This window comes from Pseudorca crassidens, chromosome 3 (genome assembly GCF_039906515.1).
Source record: "Pseudorca crassidens isolate mPseCra1 chromosome 3, mPseCra1.hap1, whole genome shotgun sequence".
Classification (NCBI taxonomy): Eukaryota; Metazoa; Chordata; class Mammalia; order Artiodactyla; family Delphinidae; genus Pseudorca; species Pseudorca crassidens.
This window is the reverse complement of record NC_090298.1, coordinates 159779696-159795306: the sequence shown is the minus strand read 5'-3', so window position 1 is coordinate 159795306 and position 15611 is coordinate 159779696. Positions and strand designations below refer to the sequence as shown.

The 15611-nt window shown below is 52.7% G+C and overlaps 1 protein-coding gene across 2 annotated transcripts in view; it reads right to left on the bottom strand.

Annotated features, from left to right (window-relative positions):
• SIN3B (SIN3 transcription regulator family member B) overlaps positions 1 to 15611 on the bottom strand; it is a 37344-nt gene that overhangs the window by 5003 nt on the left and 16730 nt on the right. For both annotated transcript variants that reach the window (XM_067733122.1, XM_067733123.1), the window contains 9 exons: positions 12929 to 13051; positions 11760 to 11849; positions 11183 to 11301; positions 6979 to 7186; positions 5574 to 5690; positions 4257 to 4495; positions 3336 to 3519; positions 1975 to 2578; positions 1617 to 1786 (listed from right to left, as the gene is read on the bottom strand). In XM_067733122.1, coding sequence (XP_067589223.1) covers positions 1617 to 1786; positions 1975 to 2578; positions 3336 to 3519; positions 4257 to 4495; positions 5574 to 5690; positions 6979 to 7186; positions 11183 to 11301; positions 11760 to 11849; positions 12929 to 13051 — 1854 coding nt within the window. The remainder of the gene's footprint in view (positions 1 to 1616; positions 1787 to 1974; positions 2579 to 3335; positions 3520 to 4256; positions 4496 to 5573; positions 5691 to 6978; positions 7187 to 11182; positions 11302 to 11759; positions 11850 to 12928; positions 13052 to 15611) is intronic.

The following is a 15611-nucleotide window of genomic DNA, read 5'->3' as shown; positions in this document are numbered from 1 at the left end:
CACTGTGGCTCCAACTAAACGGCTCCAATTTTATTGCTTCTTTTATCTTTTAAAACAGGTTTTACAGGAGACATTTGTGGAGAGAAGGAGTTTTTTTTTAAAAAAAGGCATGAGTCAAAGTATATATGGTCCAATCCTCCCGGTGCTACAGATGGGGCCGCCTTCCCAAGAGCTGTGGCCTGTTGGGAGCCGACTCGCTCGGTCCAGGAGAGATGAGAGAGTCCTCCCCTCCCCGGCCCCCCGGGGCAGGACCAGAGTGGGCCAGGAATCTGGAAGCTTCCCCCCAAGGCTGGCTGTGTCTGCCTGCACCCCAGCCAGGGGAGCAGAGGTCATGCACACATACGGCCCACAGGGGATGCAAAGCGCTGCTCCAAGGGCCCAAATGGGAGCTCGTCCCTGGAATCCTTCCCAGGTGGACGACGAAGGAGCTAACGGGCATCTCAACAGACAGGAATCTCAGAGAATCACGCTGCCTGGACGCAGCCAGACGCTGAGTTTATGCAGCTTCAAAGCCAGGGACTCTACCCCAGTGTCAGAAATCAGCAGCAGGTGCCCGTGATGGGGGGGTGGCTGGAGTGGACACGGGTGGGGCGTCCATCTGTGAAGGCCCACCGAGCTGCACACTGAGGAGTCGGCACTTTTCTGTATGTGTTTTACTTCAATAAGAAATTCGTAAAACCTGGAAGGAACTGCCATTTTTAAAATGTTTCTAGTAACGGTACCTGGGTGGCAGAGTAACGACATTATTCCTTCCTCTGCTGCTTTTCCACTTTACGATGAACAGCCTCACTTGATAACCAGGAAATGAAAGTCAAGCTGAACAACAACTTGAGTGGTCACCAAGCAGGACCCACGTCCCGGGACCACACCCGACGTGTCTGGGGCTTTTCTGTTTATATACTTGTGACCAATTTCCTCTTGTTGACATTCAGCTGGGGGTGATGCTGATGCACGTCACGGATATTCCCCCGCCAGGAAAAGTGGGCCAGTTTCTTTACATGTTGCCAAACAACCCTCACGAAAGGTTTTTCAACAGGGGCTCAGACATATCCTCGCACACGCACATCCACAGCAGCACCGGTCGCCACCACCAAAAGGTGGAAACAACCCAAGTGTCCATCAACGGATGAACGGAAGAACAAAATGTGGTCCATCCACACAACGCAATGTTATGTGACCATAAAAATGGCTGACATACTGACACACGCTACATTGTGGGTGAACCTTATAAATGTTAGGCTGAGTGAAAGAAGCCAGACACAAAAGGCCACATAGTATGTGATTCTGTTTATGTGAAATACCCAGAACAGGCAAATCCAGAGAGACAGAAGAGGGCTGGGAGAGGAGGGATGGGGAGTGACTGCTAATGGAGACAGGGTTTCTCTGGGGGAAGATGGAAATTAGAACTAGTCAGAGATGGTGGCTGCACAACACTGCAAATGTGCTAGATTCCACTGAAACGCTCACTTAAAACTGGCGAATATTACTTTACAAGAATTCTACCTTAATTGAAAAAAAGGAAAGGTGCCAAGCACGGGATCAACCGCAGGCACAGGAGTGAAGGAAAGGCACTCGCAGGGAGGTGCTGCCCGCTTGCCCGCCCCACGCCTGCTCACCTGCCGGGCGATGCTCTGCACCAGCTTGTCCATGGTGAAGCCCACGTAGGCGTGGATGGTGAACATCTCGCGCAGGGTGTCCTCATACTGCGTGGGGTCGATGCTGCCCTCCAGGAGGCTCCGCACCATGTCCAGGAAGGCCGGGTAGTATTCCTCCAGCTCCACCTCACCTGAGGGGGCGGCACCATGGTCACGGAGGGCCCGGCTCCCACGCGGCCACCACCAGGAAGGATCTGGAGTCACCGCCTCCCACTGCAGGTGGCCCGTGGCTCTGGGGCAGCTGCTCAGCTGGCCCGCCTCCCCTCCCGGATCTCAGAGGCAAGCCCCCATGGTGTCATCCCTGGGCCCAGGGGCTCACTTGGCTGCTTCAGCCGCAGCTCCATGGCGGGGTCGTTGCCCTTCTCCCGGCGGCCCTCGCAGAGCAGTTTCTCCCTTTCCTTCTCCGTCCGGTACTCCAGGAGCTGCTTCTGTGCCTGGCGGTAGATCTTCAGAAGCCTGGAGCACAGGGTCTGATGGAGGCGCAGGAAGAAATACCAGTTGTTGTTGGCGAAGAAGAGGCTGTAGACGTCGTCCAGGGGCTTGTGCTGCGGCGGCTGCTGCTCTGTGGCCGGCGCCTCGCCCGAGGCCCCCTTCTCCTCCGGGGCGCTGCTCTGCGGTCCGGGTGCTGGCTTCTTCCGGTCACCAGGGTCTGCACCCTGCCCCTGGGGGCTCCCCCGGCCCTCATCGGCGGAGTCCTCGGACGCGCCCAGGTCCAGCTGCTGGGAGAAGAAGAGGCTGGGCACGAACTGGTGCACCAGCTGGTGGATGGTGCCCTGGTCCTCCTTCTGGATGGCTGGCTGCCGCTTCACGTAGTAGCTGATGAGGGCGGCTGCGTCCTCTAGGATCTGCCGGTCCTCGTATACGAAGATGAGGTGCGGCTCGCTGGAGGGGGCGCTGCGGCCCTCCGAGTGCTGCTCCTGGTGCTGGGGAGACAGGGCGGCTGTTAGACGGGAAGCGACCCACTGGGAGAACTCCAAGTAGGGGGTCCAGGGCCATGGGGCTCTGAGGGCATCACAATGGATGGGGGCCCAGCTGAGCTCTGGAACCAAAACGAGGCCGAACTCCCACTACCAAGGCCTGCAGCAGCACTCAGAGGCTGGGGGAAACGAGGCGAGCAGCACCCTGATTATTCGAGTCCAGCTGACCCAGGCTGCCTTGGGGGTGAGGAAGGCTCAGGGAGGACCACGGGCTTCTGCCCACCATCATTCATTCACAGACACTTGGCTAGACCCCGGAAGATCTGCAACTGCTTGCACTCCGGCCCGGCCCCCTCAGCCCTGCACACCCGGTCCGTCACCATCCCGCAACATTCCCTGCCTCTGTCCTTTCCCCGCCTGCCACCAGCCCTTCCATGGTCCTGCCATCACCCGGTGCTGGCACAAGCCTCCCACCTACTCGCTCCCGTTCACCAGCCCACGCCAACCACTCCCCTCACTGAGTCCAGAGCCACACAGAAGCACGGTCGGCCCTAGTCGCCCCTCTCTGCTGACAATGGCAGGGTGGCCTCAATCTGCCTCCTGGGCCAGTCCTACGCTGGGTGCTACGGAAACACCCATCCTCACCCCTACGCAGCCCGGCGAGGGCAACAGAGGCACAGAGAGCTGGCCATCTGCTCGAGGCCAGGAGAGCCAGAGCTTGGGCCGGGCAGCCTGCCCCGACCCCGGCTGAGGAGGGCCTCACCTCGTCATAGACGCTCTCAATCTCATTGAGCAAGCTCTTGGAGCGAAGGGCCTTGGTGTCATTCTGCTTGAAGTTCACGGCCTGGTGGTCCAGGGACTTGAGGTACGCCTTCTCATACTGCTCCCGCCAGATCTTGTTGAAGCCCTGCTGGGCCTCCCGCCACTCCTCCTCTTTGGCCTTCAGCCTGCAGGGCCAGAGGGGCTCAGCACACGGACAGCCCGGGACACCCGCCCAAGTCATCCCTGTGCAGGGTCAGCCTGTCTTCCACCCACAGACCCACTGGACATGTTCCATACTCGGGACAGCCAGCTCCAGGCCTGTGCAGCGGGCTCTGTGCTGTATAAAGGAGGGAGGGGGTAACGGCCCTGTGGAACCTGCACAGCCAGTTTTAAGGTTTCTTGAACATCGCTGTCCTGGCCCACAGAACTGACTGCGCTCTATGCAGCTGCTGGCTCGACCGCCGGGCTCCCTTGCTCAACTGTGAACCCCGCAATGGAAGGGACTGTGTCGGGCTCGTTTGGCTCTGTAGCCCCAGGGCTGGGCACAGCACCTGGCTGAGGGCAGCCACTTAACCAATACCTGTTCCCTGGCACAGTGAGAGTCCCAAACATATGATTAAATAAAAGGCAAGCCGTGATATACGATGGTCCCATTTGTGCTTTAAAATAGTTACTTTTCATGTTCATGTTGAGACATGATTATGTGCATGGCAGAAAGTTCTAGGAGGACACAAACAACTGTTGACAGTTGTGCTTTCCTCTCGGGAATGGAATGGGGAGATGAAGCAAGACTGGAAAACACTGTAACCAACCAGACTGAGACCCCAGGGACCCCCTCACGATTACACCCATGACAAACAGCACTAATGAGCTGCTGGGGGGCTCCCTGCAGCAGGCAAGGTGGTCAGAAGCATGAGGACACCTTTTCAGGACGACGGGGACAGCGGTGACAGGGTTCTTCTTGAGGCTCTCAATGATCTCCGGAGCCTTGTCGCCGTAAATGCGGTGGATGGCGCGGCGCTGGATCACCTCCGACGTGCCCCCCAGACAGTCGTCCAGCCGGAACTTCTCCTGGTCTTCCGGCGCCATCCGGGAGAGCTTCTTCTGCACGCTTTCCAACACCCGGATCGTGGCCAGGTTGGTCTCCAGGACAACATCTAACTATGGACAGGAAAGCAGAAAGGGGTCAGCTGTCAGGGCGTCAGCGGGGCCCTAGGGACGGGCCTGGGCTGGCAGAAGGGATGTGCAGAACTGAAGAGGGGACGATAGACATCAGGGTGTGGTGGCCCTGACGTGGGTCTGGGGGACTGGAGGGAGCACAGCTGGTTACGGGGGTGTGGGGGCGGTCCAGACCTGGGCGATGATGGCATCACCTGGACCTCACCACTGGTGGACCCATCTGAGGAGGGGAATGGGTCCTAGGCTGACCCTTCCCACAGGCATCAAAAGCACGTTACACTCAGCAATGAAGAGGAAGGGACGCGTGGTACATACAGCCCCCGGGTGACTCCCCAGAACATGTGCTGGGGGTAGCCAATCCCCAAAAGTTATATACCACGTGACTGATTCCACTTAGGACAAAGTGAAGGAGGTGGAGGATAGGTTGATGGATGCTGGGAATTGGGGAGGGAGGTGGATGGGGATATAAAGGAACAGGGTGAGAGATCCTCCTGGTGGGGGAACTGTTCAGTATCTTGGCTGTGGTGCTGGATACATGGACCTCCACAGGTGAGAGAACCACACAGAGCTAACACACATGCACAGGCTTGTGCACAAGATACCCTGCCCCCGCCACGCCCCCCACGAATACAAGTCCAACTAGGGAGACGTGAATAAGATCATGGCCGGGTCAATGTCCATATCCCGGCTGACACTGTGCCAGAGACTTACAAGCTGTTACCACTGGGGAAAGGGCACCCGGATCACTCTGTGTTATTTTTTAAGCTGCATGTGAATCTACAATGATCTCGGTAAAACTCTGTATTAAAAAAATTTACTTACACACACACACACACACACACACACACACACACAATGCCTAGCCAGCCTGGAGGCCAGCAAGGCAGAAAAGGGAGGCTTTCAGGAGCTGCCCCCTGCTGGAAAGTGCTGGAATCCCTGATACTCTAAAGGAGACGAGAGGTCTCAAGGAGGATCAGGATACATACATCCCAGGGTGCAGAGGAGATGAACTGGGGAAAGCGAGGGCAGGGCCGTAGAGAAGGCGGGCCTGCACACACACCTCGAAACGCTCGTCCTCACAGCGGTGCAGCTGCTCCTCGTAGGGCGTCTTCTTGGAGCTGACGAAGGTAGAGTCCTCTGACCAGGAGGGGAAGGACACCCAGGTGTCGTTCAGTACCTGCACCAAGAGGAAATGCCGTGACCAGCGCGCCAGGCCCCCACTGCCAGAGTGGTTTACTGTGTTGTCCAGCGTAGAAGATACGAGGATAAGTAACAATACTGATTTTACAGGAAATTACCTTATCATACAAATAGTAAAATTACTTTTAAAGTGGTTTTAAGAGAAAACGTGGCTTTGATCAAGTGAACAAATCTTACTATCAATACTTTGGGGTTGGTAAACTTTCTCTGTAAAGGGCCAGATAAATATTTTAGGTTTTGCAGGTCATTTGGTCTGTCAGGTCTACAGGGATACATCGTTTTATTGTGCTTCACAGATACTGCCTTTTTTTTTTTTTAAACAATGTGAAGGTTTGCAGCAACCCTGCATCGAGCAAGCTTATCGGTGCCATCTTTCCAACAGCATTTGCTCACTTTGTGTCTCTGTGTCACACTTTGGTGATTCTCACAATATTTCAAGCTTCTTCATTATTATTACATTTGTTATGGGGATCTGTGATCAGTGACTCGCTGAAGGCTCAGATGATGGTTAGCTTATTTTAGCAATAAAATATTTTAAATTAAGGCATATACATTGTTTTGTTCAGACATAACACTACTGCGCACTTAACAGGCTACGGTACAGTATAAACGTAACTTTTATATGCACTGGGAGACCAAAAAATTTGTGTGACTCGCTTTACTGCGATGTTTGCTTTATTGCAGTGCTCTGGAACCAAACCCACAATATCTCCAAGGCACGCCTGTACTCAACTCTGCTCTCGTCCTGGCAAAGCAGCCGCAGGCAGTATGTAAACAAATGGGCATGTCCGTGTGCCAATAAAACTTTACTTACAAACACAGGCAGTGGGCCGGATTTGGCTCATGGGCCATAGTCTGCTGACTCCCAGACTACATATCCTGGAATCCAGCAGGCACTCTTGAATTCTGGAAATGCAGTAAGCCTGTCTACTAACTCTGAAAAAGTGTTCAGTGGTCAAGCTAAACAGAAACATGCTGAGGGCAGTGAACCTGGAACAGAGCGGGCTCAAGGCAGAAATCAACCTCAGTCTAAATGACGGAGGAACAAGCCAAACCCTATGCTGGCGCCGTGCGCTCTGCGGCTTGCCAGAACCACCAGCAGGGTAAGAAACTGTCATCTCCACCCATGCATTTTGTTTTGGCACATCCCGGCACCATCCACCATTCACCATCGGGGGGATCAACACTCGGCCCTCCACGTGGAACATAGGAGGGGGTAAGGAGCATGCAGCACACAAGCTGACGTGAGCCCCGGGAAGCGCTACCTCCTTGCAGATGGCCGTCCTCCCGCTGCACTTGGGCTGCTGGTAGGTTTTGGGGAGCGCCCGGTAGCTGGATCCGATGCGCTTGCATGAGGCGTAGTCGATTTCCCGGCTTATTCCATCCCCGGATCTGTCACTCATGGGTGGGGCGAAGGACAGCTCTTTCACCCCCAGGAAGGACTTGAACTGTGCAAAGAGTTCTGGAAATTTCCTTCAGAAATAAAGACAAGTCGGAGGGAGGTGGGAGGGACAAATTAGGAGTTTGGGATTAGTAGATACACACTACTATATATAAAATAGATAAACAACAAAGTCCTACTGTATAGCACAGGGAACTATATTTGGTATCTTATAATAACCTATAATGGAATAGAATCTGAGAAAGAATAAATACATATATATATCTGAATCCCTTTGCTGTACACCAAAAACTAACACAACATTGTAAATCAACTATACTTCAATTTTTTTTTAAGTCTAAAAAAAAAAAAGAAATAAAGACAAATGGTAAGTAGCATCCTGAGGGCTTTCTGAGAATGATCTAGAGATGTTAAAATGGCTTCATGTTGATGCCGGCAGTTAAAGATGGTCAGAATCAACATCAGAGAGGAGGGGCGAGAGGCAGAACGAGCATCCAACACGTGTGAAGTTGCCGCGTGTGTGAATCTGCCTTCCAGCCCTCTGTCACCAACCAGGCCCCACCACTTGCAGGAGGTCCTTGAACACGCCAAATAAAATGACCTGGACTGGCAGAAGCTGGGGTCAGCGATGTATGTTCCCTGACTGGAAGAGGCCGGGCATTAGGCCAAGGATCAGCAAACTAGTCAACCTCCCCACATCTGCCTGTAAACAGTCGGTCACATCCACTCCTTTAGTATTGCCTGTAGTATTGCTTGCGCATAATGCCAGAAGCTGGTTAGCAGTGACCCTTGGCCCTTGACAGATAAAATCTGCTTCCCAGCTCCAGGGCCTTCCTCCCTCATGAGGGAGACCCCCTCCCTAGACAAATTCTCGTAATGTAATGGTCGTGCATGTCGATGGGAAGATTTTAACGCAACTGACCCCCAATGTCATCTGCATTAATGTTTAAATGAATGTCAAATCCTACAGAAAGGGTGCAGATATTTTGACAGCTGGTGTGATGATCCTGCCATTACTAAGCCTGGCAGTCTCCCCTCATTAACTATGTGCCCCTAGGCGGCCCGCCTGTAAGGACCCCCGCCAACTCAGCTCACAAGGAAAACCCTCAAGCCAACGGAAATGCAGGGAAGGAAGACATCAACAACATGGGTGTAGAGGATGCCTGAGGTTACAGCAGGATAAACCACTCTTAAGTGGAGGCTTACCCCACCCCAGCCCCAACTCCAGCCATGCTGTCACCAGGTGGCAGCTCTCTGGGCCACTGCACTCAGCTGCCCGTGGGTGTACAAACCCAGAAAGAAGCTTGCCCATGCAAACAGAGGCCTCATGGTGGGGAGGGGGGTGGGCGTGAACCCAGCTGAAGATGAGCGAGCAGAAGCCGCTTCATTTCTCCACTTTGCTGCACATCCCCGTGGCCCTCTCCCCCGCCTGGAGTCTCTAACTGCTGCTCGCATGTCGAAACGGGAATAGCTGACCCTGACCGAGCTCAGAGCACTGGATTCTGAGCTGCGCAGATGTACTTCGATGTGAGCGTGTCCAAATCCACGTAAAAAACCAGCCACGTTTTAGCCGAGACTGTGTGGCGCCTGCCACCCTGCTCTGGGTGGTTTTTCAGAGCGTTAACAGACCTTTAGCAGTCCCAGAAAGTTAATCCAAGTGAAAAGGTCACCCTGATGTGTGTACACTCTTGGGACCACCAAGGAAGCACCTCCTGATGACCCTAACTCGACCTTTGAGTGTCCCAGCCCAAGAGCATAATCTCAGCACGAATTACAGGGGGAAACTGGAGATAAACGTCCATTGTTGCAGACCCTGCCGAGAAAACCATGGTACATACACTGTGCAGTCGCTAAAAACGATCGGTTGGGTCTAAGAATTGCTGAGTTTAAAAAAGAAAAAAAGAGAAGACTACAGCCCAGCCTGACAGCGTGATGCCATTTATGTGAAACTCAACAGCCACACTCAGATCCCAAGAGCAGACGATGAGCGAAGGGTGGGCTTCCAGGCCTCATCCCCCTGAACTCACCCATCACCGTGCAAAGCTCTCTTATGAGAGCTTATCCTGGACAGAGTGAGAGGTATCCGTTCTGGGCCTCAGTCTCCTCAGCTTAAAATGTATTGAGACACATCGAATGTGTTTAAATTCATGAGTTCATGTAACGCCAAAGAAATTGGTCCGTTTTTCAGTTCCTAATTGGCCTGATGAGACAGGAAAGCGACTCATCACCCTGACACTGTAATAAAGGGAGAAATCAAGCATCTATCTTGGGTCACCAAAAGGTGATAAATACTGTTGAGATGCTCTCTTTTGCAACCTGCAGTGAATGAATAAACAAAGGAATAAACCACAGAAAGAACTCAGAGGATACCACTGCCTCCTGACAGAGGGATGTGGGGGAATGTGAAGGTGCATTTGGCAAAATGCACCCACGCCATGGGGATGCCAATGCAGACACGGTAAGGAATAAACTTGCAGAGGGAACCTAGAGATGAAGAGGGACGTACAAGACGTATTAGAAAACAAAACCCAGACCACGAGGTGAGACTGAGCCGTGTGTTTGGCGGTGTCCGCCTGGGTTGGCTGCACCGTAATTAGTGTAGGGAGGTGGTCACTCCCAAGCCATGGGAGGGAGCATGACTGAAATGGCAGGTGGAGGGGCTTCTGGAGGTTGGCAAAGGTCCATTTGTGACCTGGGTGGTGGGCACAAGGGTGTCTGCCTAATAACGATTCACCAAGCCGTTCTTCTGTTATGTGGTTTCCTGGATCTGTGTTTTATTTTACATTAAAAAAAAAAGTTTAAAAAACTTTTTTAATTAATAGAAAGGGAATCAGTAGCTGCCCCCAGGGGCCGGCAGCCTCTGGGGTTGTCTTGGGGGCTAAACAGGACGCCGCACACGTCACGTATAATGCAAACTCACCGTGTTCGAGATGCTATTTTTTTTTTTTTTTTTTTGTGGTACATGGGCCTCTCACTGTTGTGGCCTCTCCCGTTGCAGAGCACAGGCTCTGAATGACCGTGTCCCCTGCATCGGCAGCGGACTCTCAACCACTGCGCCACCAGGGAAGCCCCCTCGAGATGCTATTTTAAGGGTCTTCAGGCAGAGCCCATTTGAAACTTTCTGAAACCCTGCGCAGGTATATTTATGACCCCCCTTTGACAGAATGGAAACTGAGGCTCAGACGGGCTAGGAAACTTGCTGGGCATGACAGGGCTGGTGAGTGGGAAGCACACTGGGAGCCAGCAGACTCCCCTTCCCACAGCACAGATGCATGACCTGCGGATGCACAGTCACCTCCCAGGACAGCTCCGCCCCCCTCAGAGGCTGCCGGGCCCTCGGGGGGCAGCTCACACAGGGCAGCAGGACGTGCTGGAAGCGGGTAACGGATCTGCTAACAGTTTCTCTCTGGGCAGCAGGGATGCTGTGTGGTCATTTCATTCTTCCCAGTAATTTCTGATTCTTAGAATTTTAAAAAGCATAATGAATCTCCAGGGAATTATGCTGGGTGAAAAAAGCTGATCCTGAATGGGTACAGAGTGTGATTCCATTTACATAATACTTTTGCTATATAAGCTTTAGAGAAGGAACACAGGTATTGGGGGTTGTCAGGGGCTTGGGCTGTGGGAGGGACCTGGGTGTGGGTATCAAAGGCCAACACAAGGATATTCGTGGTTCTGAAGCTGCTCGGTACCTGGACAGTGGTGGTGGACACACCAACCTTCACAGGTGATACAGCTGTACACACACACACACACACACACACACACACACACACACACACACGTAAAATGGGAAACCTGAAAAGATGGGTGGCTTGTGTGAATATCAACATACTGGCTATGACGCTGACTAGAGATGTTACCACGAGGGAACGCTGCCCAGGACCTCTCTGTGTTCTTTCTCACAACTGCTGGTGAATCTATAATGATCTCTGTAACAACTTCAACTTCAAGACAAGATCGAAAAAAACACATATACCATTTTCCAAAAACAATAGCCAAAAGAAGGGTGAAAGGAGTTTACGGAAACAAAACCCAAGCGGGGAGCCCCGAGAAGTGCCGCTCACCCTAGAAATGGGCTGACCAGCTGGAGGAGCTCAGAGCCGGACACAAGCTCCTGGTTGAAGAGCGCGATGCAGCGGAGGAAGTTCTCGTAGACCTCCTGGCTCTTCAGCACCCTGCGCACCTGTGGGGAGAGCGAGTCAGGGGGCCCCTACCGGGCCCAACTCCCGCTCCTGAGCACACCTGGCTCTGCTATCACCAGGTGCACACAGAGTCACCAACACAGGCATGTTCTAAGGGGGCCAGCTGTGGTCTGCAGCGGACTGCTCTCTGTGCAGTGATCTTTGGCTCAGACAGCATGTGCCTAGAGCCATCTCACTGGCTCTGCCCACTGACTCTGGACAGAAGCCCCAGGACCATCCCAGCTTTAGAGATGCCACACAGCTTCTGAGCGGCAGACATGTGCCCCCAAACTTAGTGTGGGCTCTGAGCTCTGCCTTTCCCACCTGTTTCGCTACCTCCCGCCCGCTGCCCACCACTGGCCGCCTGTCGCCTGCTCCCAACCCTGCCTGCTCAGATCTGAGCTGGGCGAGGCCAGCCTGGACGGGGCAAGGCCCAGAAGTCGTGGGTCCCACCGCTCACCTTGTCAAAGAAGGAGAACTCCTGCAGAGTCCCGTACTTCCCCACGGTGGCGATGGACAGGTCTTTGGTACCACGGAGTTTCATTTTCTTCTGTAGAGAGAAATTCCATGCCATGGATGCTGTGTGCCTCCCACGGGCAGCCCGTGTCCATCTTTATTAGAATCATAACATCACCAACACTGAGCTCTCCTGATGGGAATTGCCATCAGGTGCTGGATGAGGTCTGCCCAAGACCCCCGTGGATGAACCTCTCAGGACCACCCACCTCAGCCTCCATGACCTAGTGAAGGGTTAAAGGTCACACAACCACTCTGCCCACAATCTGGGATCTAACTTTCAGCAGTTTAGCTCTTTTGATGTCAGGAGGGATTGTCATAGAGTAAGAACAGCCAGGGAAACATGCCCCTAGATACTGTATCAGAAACCTCTTCCCCTGCCTGTTTCGTCCTGTGGGCCGTGATGGTGATGGGAAGGGGACCTGAACTTGGCCACTCTGCTGAGACATCAAGGACTCTACAGAACCATCTCCCACATGCCTGAAGAATGATCGGGATGTGTCAAGAGGACACAGAGCCAGCCCAAAGGGCCCCACTGGCCAGATCTGGGACGGTTTAGGCATCAAGATAAACAGTGATAGTCACGGATTATAACCCGAGTCTATGAAGATACACATAATTAAATAAATGGAGATGAAAAAAAGCTCTTCCTTACAGTAGAAAGCCAACTAGTAAATGCATAAAGAATGATGGAATTAGAAAATCACCATCACAGGTGATGAGAACAACAGGAGCTGGACCTCAGTGCCTCTCACCCCCTAGCAGGGCACCTTGTGCAGTAACCGACCTGCACAACTGTACATAAGGGCCCTGCCTGTGAAAGAGCTGTGATGGTGAAAAGGAGCAGACTGAGCAGTACATCCGGTTTCTGCGAGAGGAGGTGACACTCCTTCTCACACAATCTTGTGAGCCAGGGGGCACAGGTGACCGGCCACCTCACAGGTGAGTCAACTTCTCAAGGTCCAACAGCCAGTGAATTTCAAGCTGGACTAGAGCCTGGACTCGGCCTCATGCCCCAGGTCTCTGCATATTGCTCCTCAAGTCATCTACAGAGAAGGCCAGGCTGCTGGGTGTCCACGCATGCACACACCTATGTGCACAGCTGACAGTTACCTTGGCTGGTGCAGACACGGGACGGAGGAGTGAGGGCCGAGAGCGCTTTTTGCTGTGTTCCAGATTCTTCTCGTGCTCACTCTTTTGGACACTGTTCATTTCGCATGGCCCATTTCCTGTGAACTAAGGACACAAACACAGGAGGTGGTCAGCGTTGGAGAGACACAGCCAGGCCCATCAGTGCTGGTTCTCAATGTAACCTAGTGCATGGAACCACTTGCAGCTCAGCTCGTGGCCCCAGCAAGCACGGTCTGCCATGGGCCAGGGGCTCTGTCCCAGTGTGAGGTGACCCTGGCTCTCAAGATGCTCACGTTTACTGGAGGAAAGACCCGTGTACCCAGCTCACCACAGTCGTGCACTGTGAGGCTGGGAGAAGGCTCATGGAAGGCCTCGATGGGCGAGGGTCCTGACAGGTGAGGGAGGGCTCAGTGGGGAGACACTGAAGCTGGGCCTTGGCGTGTGGGGCTCACCCAGCAGACCACTGACAGGGTGTCTGCCTGTATGTTCGAGCACACCACAGAAAGGAAAAGAATTTCAGGCTAGAGGACCAGCAATGTGCAAGGCCCTGGCAGCAAGAGGAAGAAGTTGACGGTGCCAGGTCACTGGGGCGGGGGAGGAGGGGTTCCAGTCAAGTTTGCAATCTTTCCTACGAATAAGAAAACGCATCTTGGGGACAATGTCATCACTTGGTGGGGTGCTCACTGCTAGTCCTCCCAGGCTCTATACCAAGCACTGATTAACACGTCAGGGTGCTGGCAATATTTATGAAGAATGGTTCTGGAAGGATCTATTCGGCATTTGCATCTGTATGAAAGTCAGAGCAGGCAGGGGGGAAGGTGAACAGACCATGGCTTTTCTTCAGGGCTGGGCTGGAGAGGCACACGGCAATCAGCCCCACTACGTTCATGTTGCCTGCACCCGCTCCCACCACGGGGCCTATATGCAGAGACACTACGTGAAGGGTGTGCTGTCAGCCCAAAGCGTGGGCCGGGTGAACAAGTCGTGGTGCATCCAAACCAAACAGAGGCAACTGTCAGCTATGAGTTAGCTCTGTGTCTCTGTGTCCACTGTGTCACTGCTAGGGACAGGCATACGTGATACACTGTTATGACAAACAGAAAAAACCCCAGGGGCAGAACAAATGGGACGCCATCTTTTTTAAAAGGATAAACGTTTGTTTGCACATTCAGAGATTTCTGGAAGGACACATACTATAAGACACTTGTAAGTACTTAACTCTGAGGAAACTGAGAATAGGAAAAAGGGAAGCTAACTTTTCATACTTGATGCTCTCACGAATGCTTGACTTTTCTCATGAGCATGTACTATTTTTATACTCATAATTATAATAATAAAGACCTATTGTTTAACTACAGGCAAAACCTGTCCCTTAGAGGATTAAGCTCCTTTGGAGGGATTAGTTATCCGAAGACCCAAGGCTACTCCAAGAACCTAATATGGAATAATTCTCAACTGGTATTTGCTGTAGATCCCAGAACAGGTGCAAACACCAATTCCTAAAGGAGGGGGACAGGTGACGATATGACGCACTAAGTACGACTTGGGGGGGGGGCGGGGTTGAGAGGAAAGTGGGTAACCCACTGCTCGCCCAGCTAAGCTCACCCAGCTGGAAGGCAAGCTCAGTACCACTGATCTTCCCCTAACAGTTCAGGCAGTTCTTTGGTTTCAGTTAAATGTCCCAATGTGCAAATGCCTGAGGCAGAAGACCCCCAAAGACCATTCACATAGGGACTGGCACACAGCCATGCCCATTCGCTGACGTACGGGCCTGTGGCTGCTTTCCCGCTACCACGGCAGAGCTGAGTCTTTGCCACCCAGACTGTCTGGTGTGCAAAGCCTAAGATACTTACTGTCTGGCCCTTTATAGAAAAACTTTGCTAAGCCCTGATCTAGGCAAAGCAGTCGAGTTTAATTAGGACAATATCAAATTTCACCTCTGGTTTCTTTTTCCTGCAGTTTTAACAGAAATCTAAAAGTTAATGAAAAGATCATTCTATATGACAAATTATTTATGAGCGTTTTAGTAATTTTTAAAAGTTGATTAACTCTTTTAAAATGTACAAGACAGTTCTAATTACACAATATACACTTAAAAAAAACACTGCTGAATTGACAGCAAATGCCATTTAAAGAAACTCTGTGGGCAGGTGCTTTTCTGAGAGAAATGCTTATTTTCTAGGGTGGGCTTTGTCAGTGTCCAACTTGGTAAATGCCAAGTTGTGTCCACCAGGGGGCACTGCAACCACAGCCCTCAGAGGACAAGAGGCTCTACTCACCCTCAACCCTGACCCATCAAGATGATAACTCAGGAACCAAGGCCTGCAAAAAGTTCATGTGAGCTGTGCAGCAGCAAAAGCTGGCCAGGGACAGAGCCAGGGCTTTCTTCCCTGAGGCCATGAGGGCAGACTGCCCCTGGACCCTGAAGCATTGACAGCAATGACCCTGGGAAGGCCACCCAGGGATGCCACTGTGCACACATCTCTGCGGGGATGGGGTTCAGGGGAAAAGCTGCCAACGCCAGGGTCAGAGGTGAGATTTGAGGCCAAGACCCAAGAGGATGAGACCCAAAAACTATCCACCAACTGTACAAGGGAGCAACACAGGGCTTTACAGCAGGTGACAGCATGTCGCTTGGGCTCCCAGGGGCACAGAGGCCCAAGCA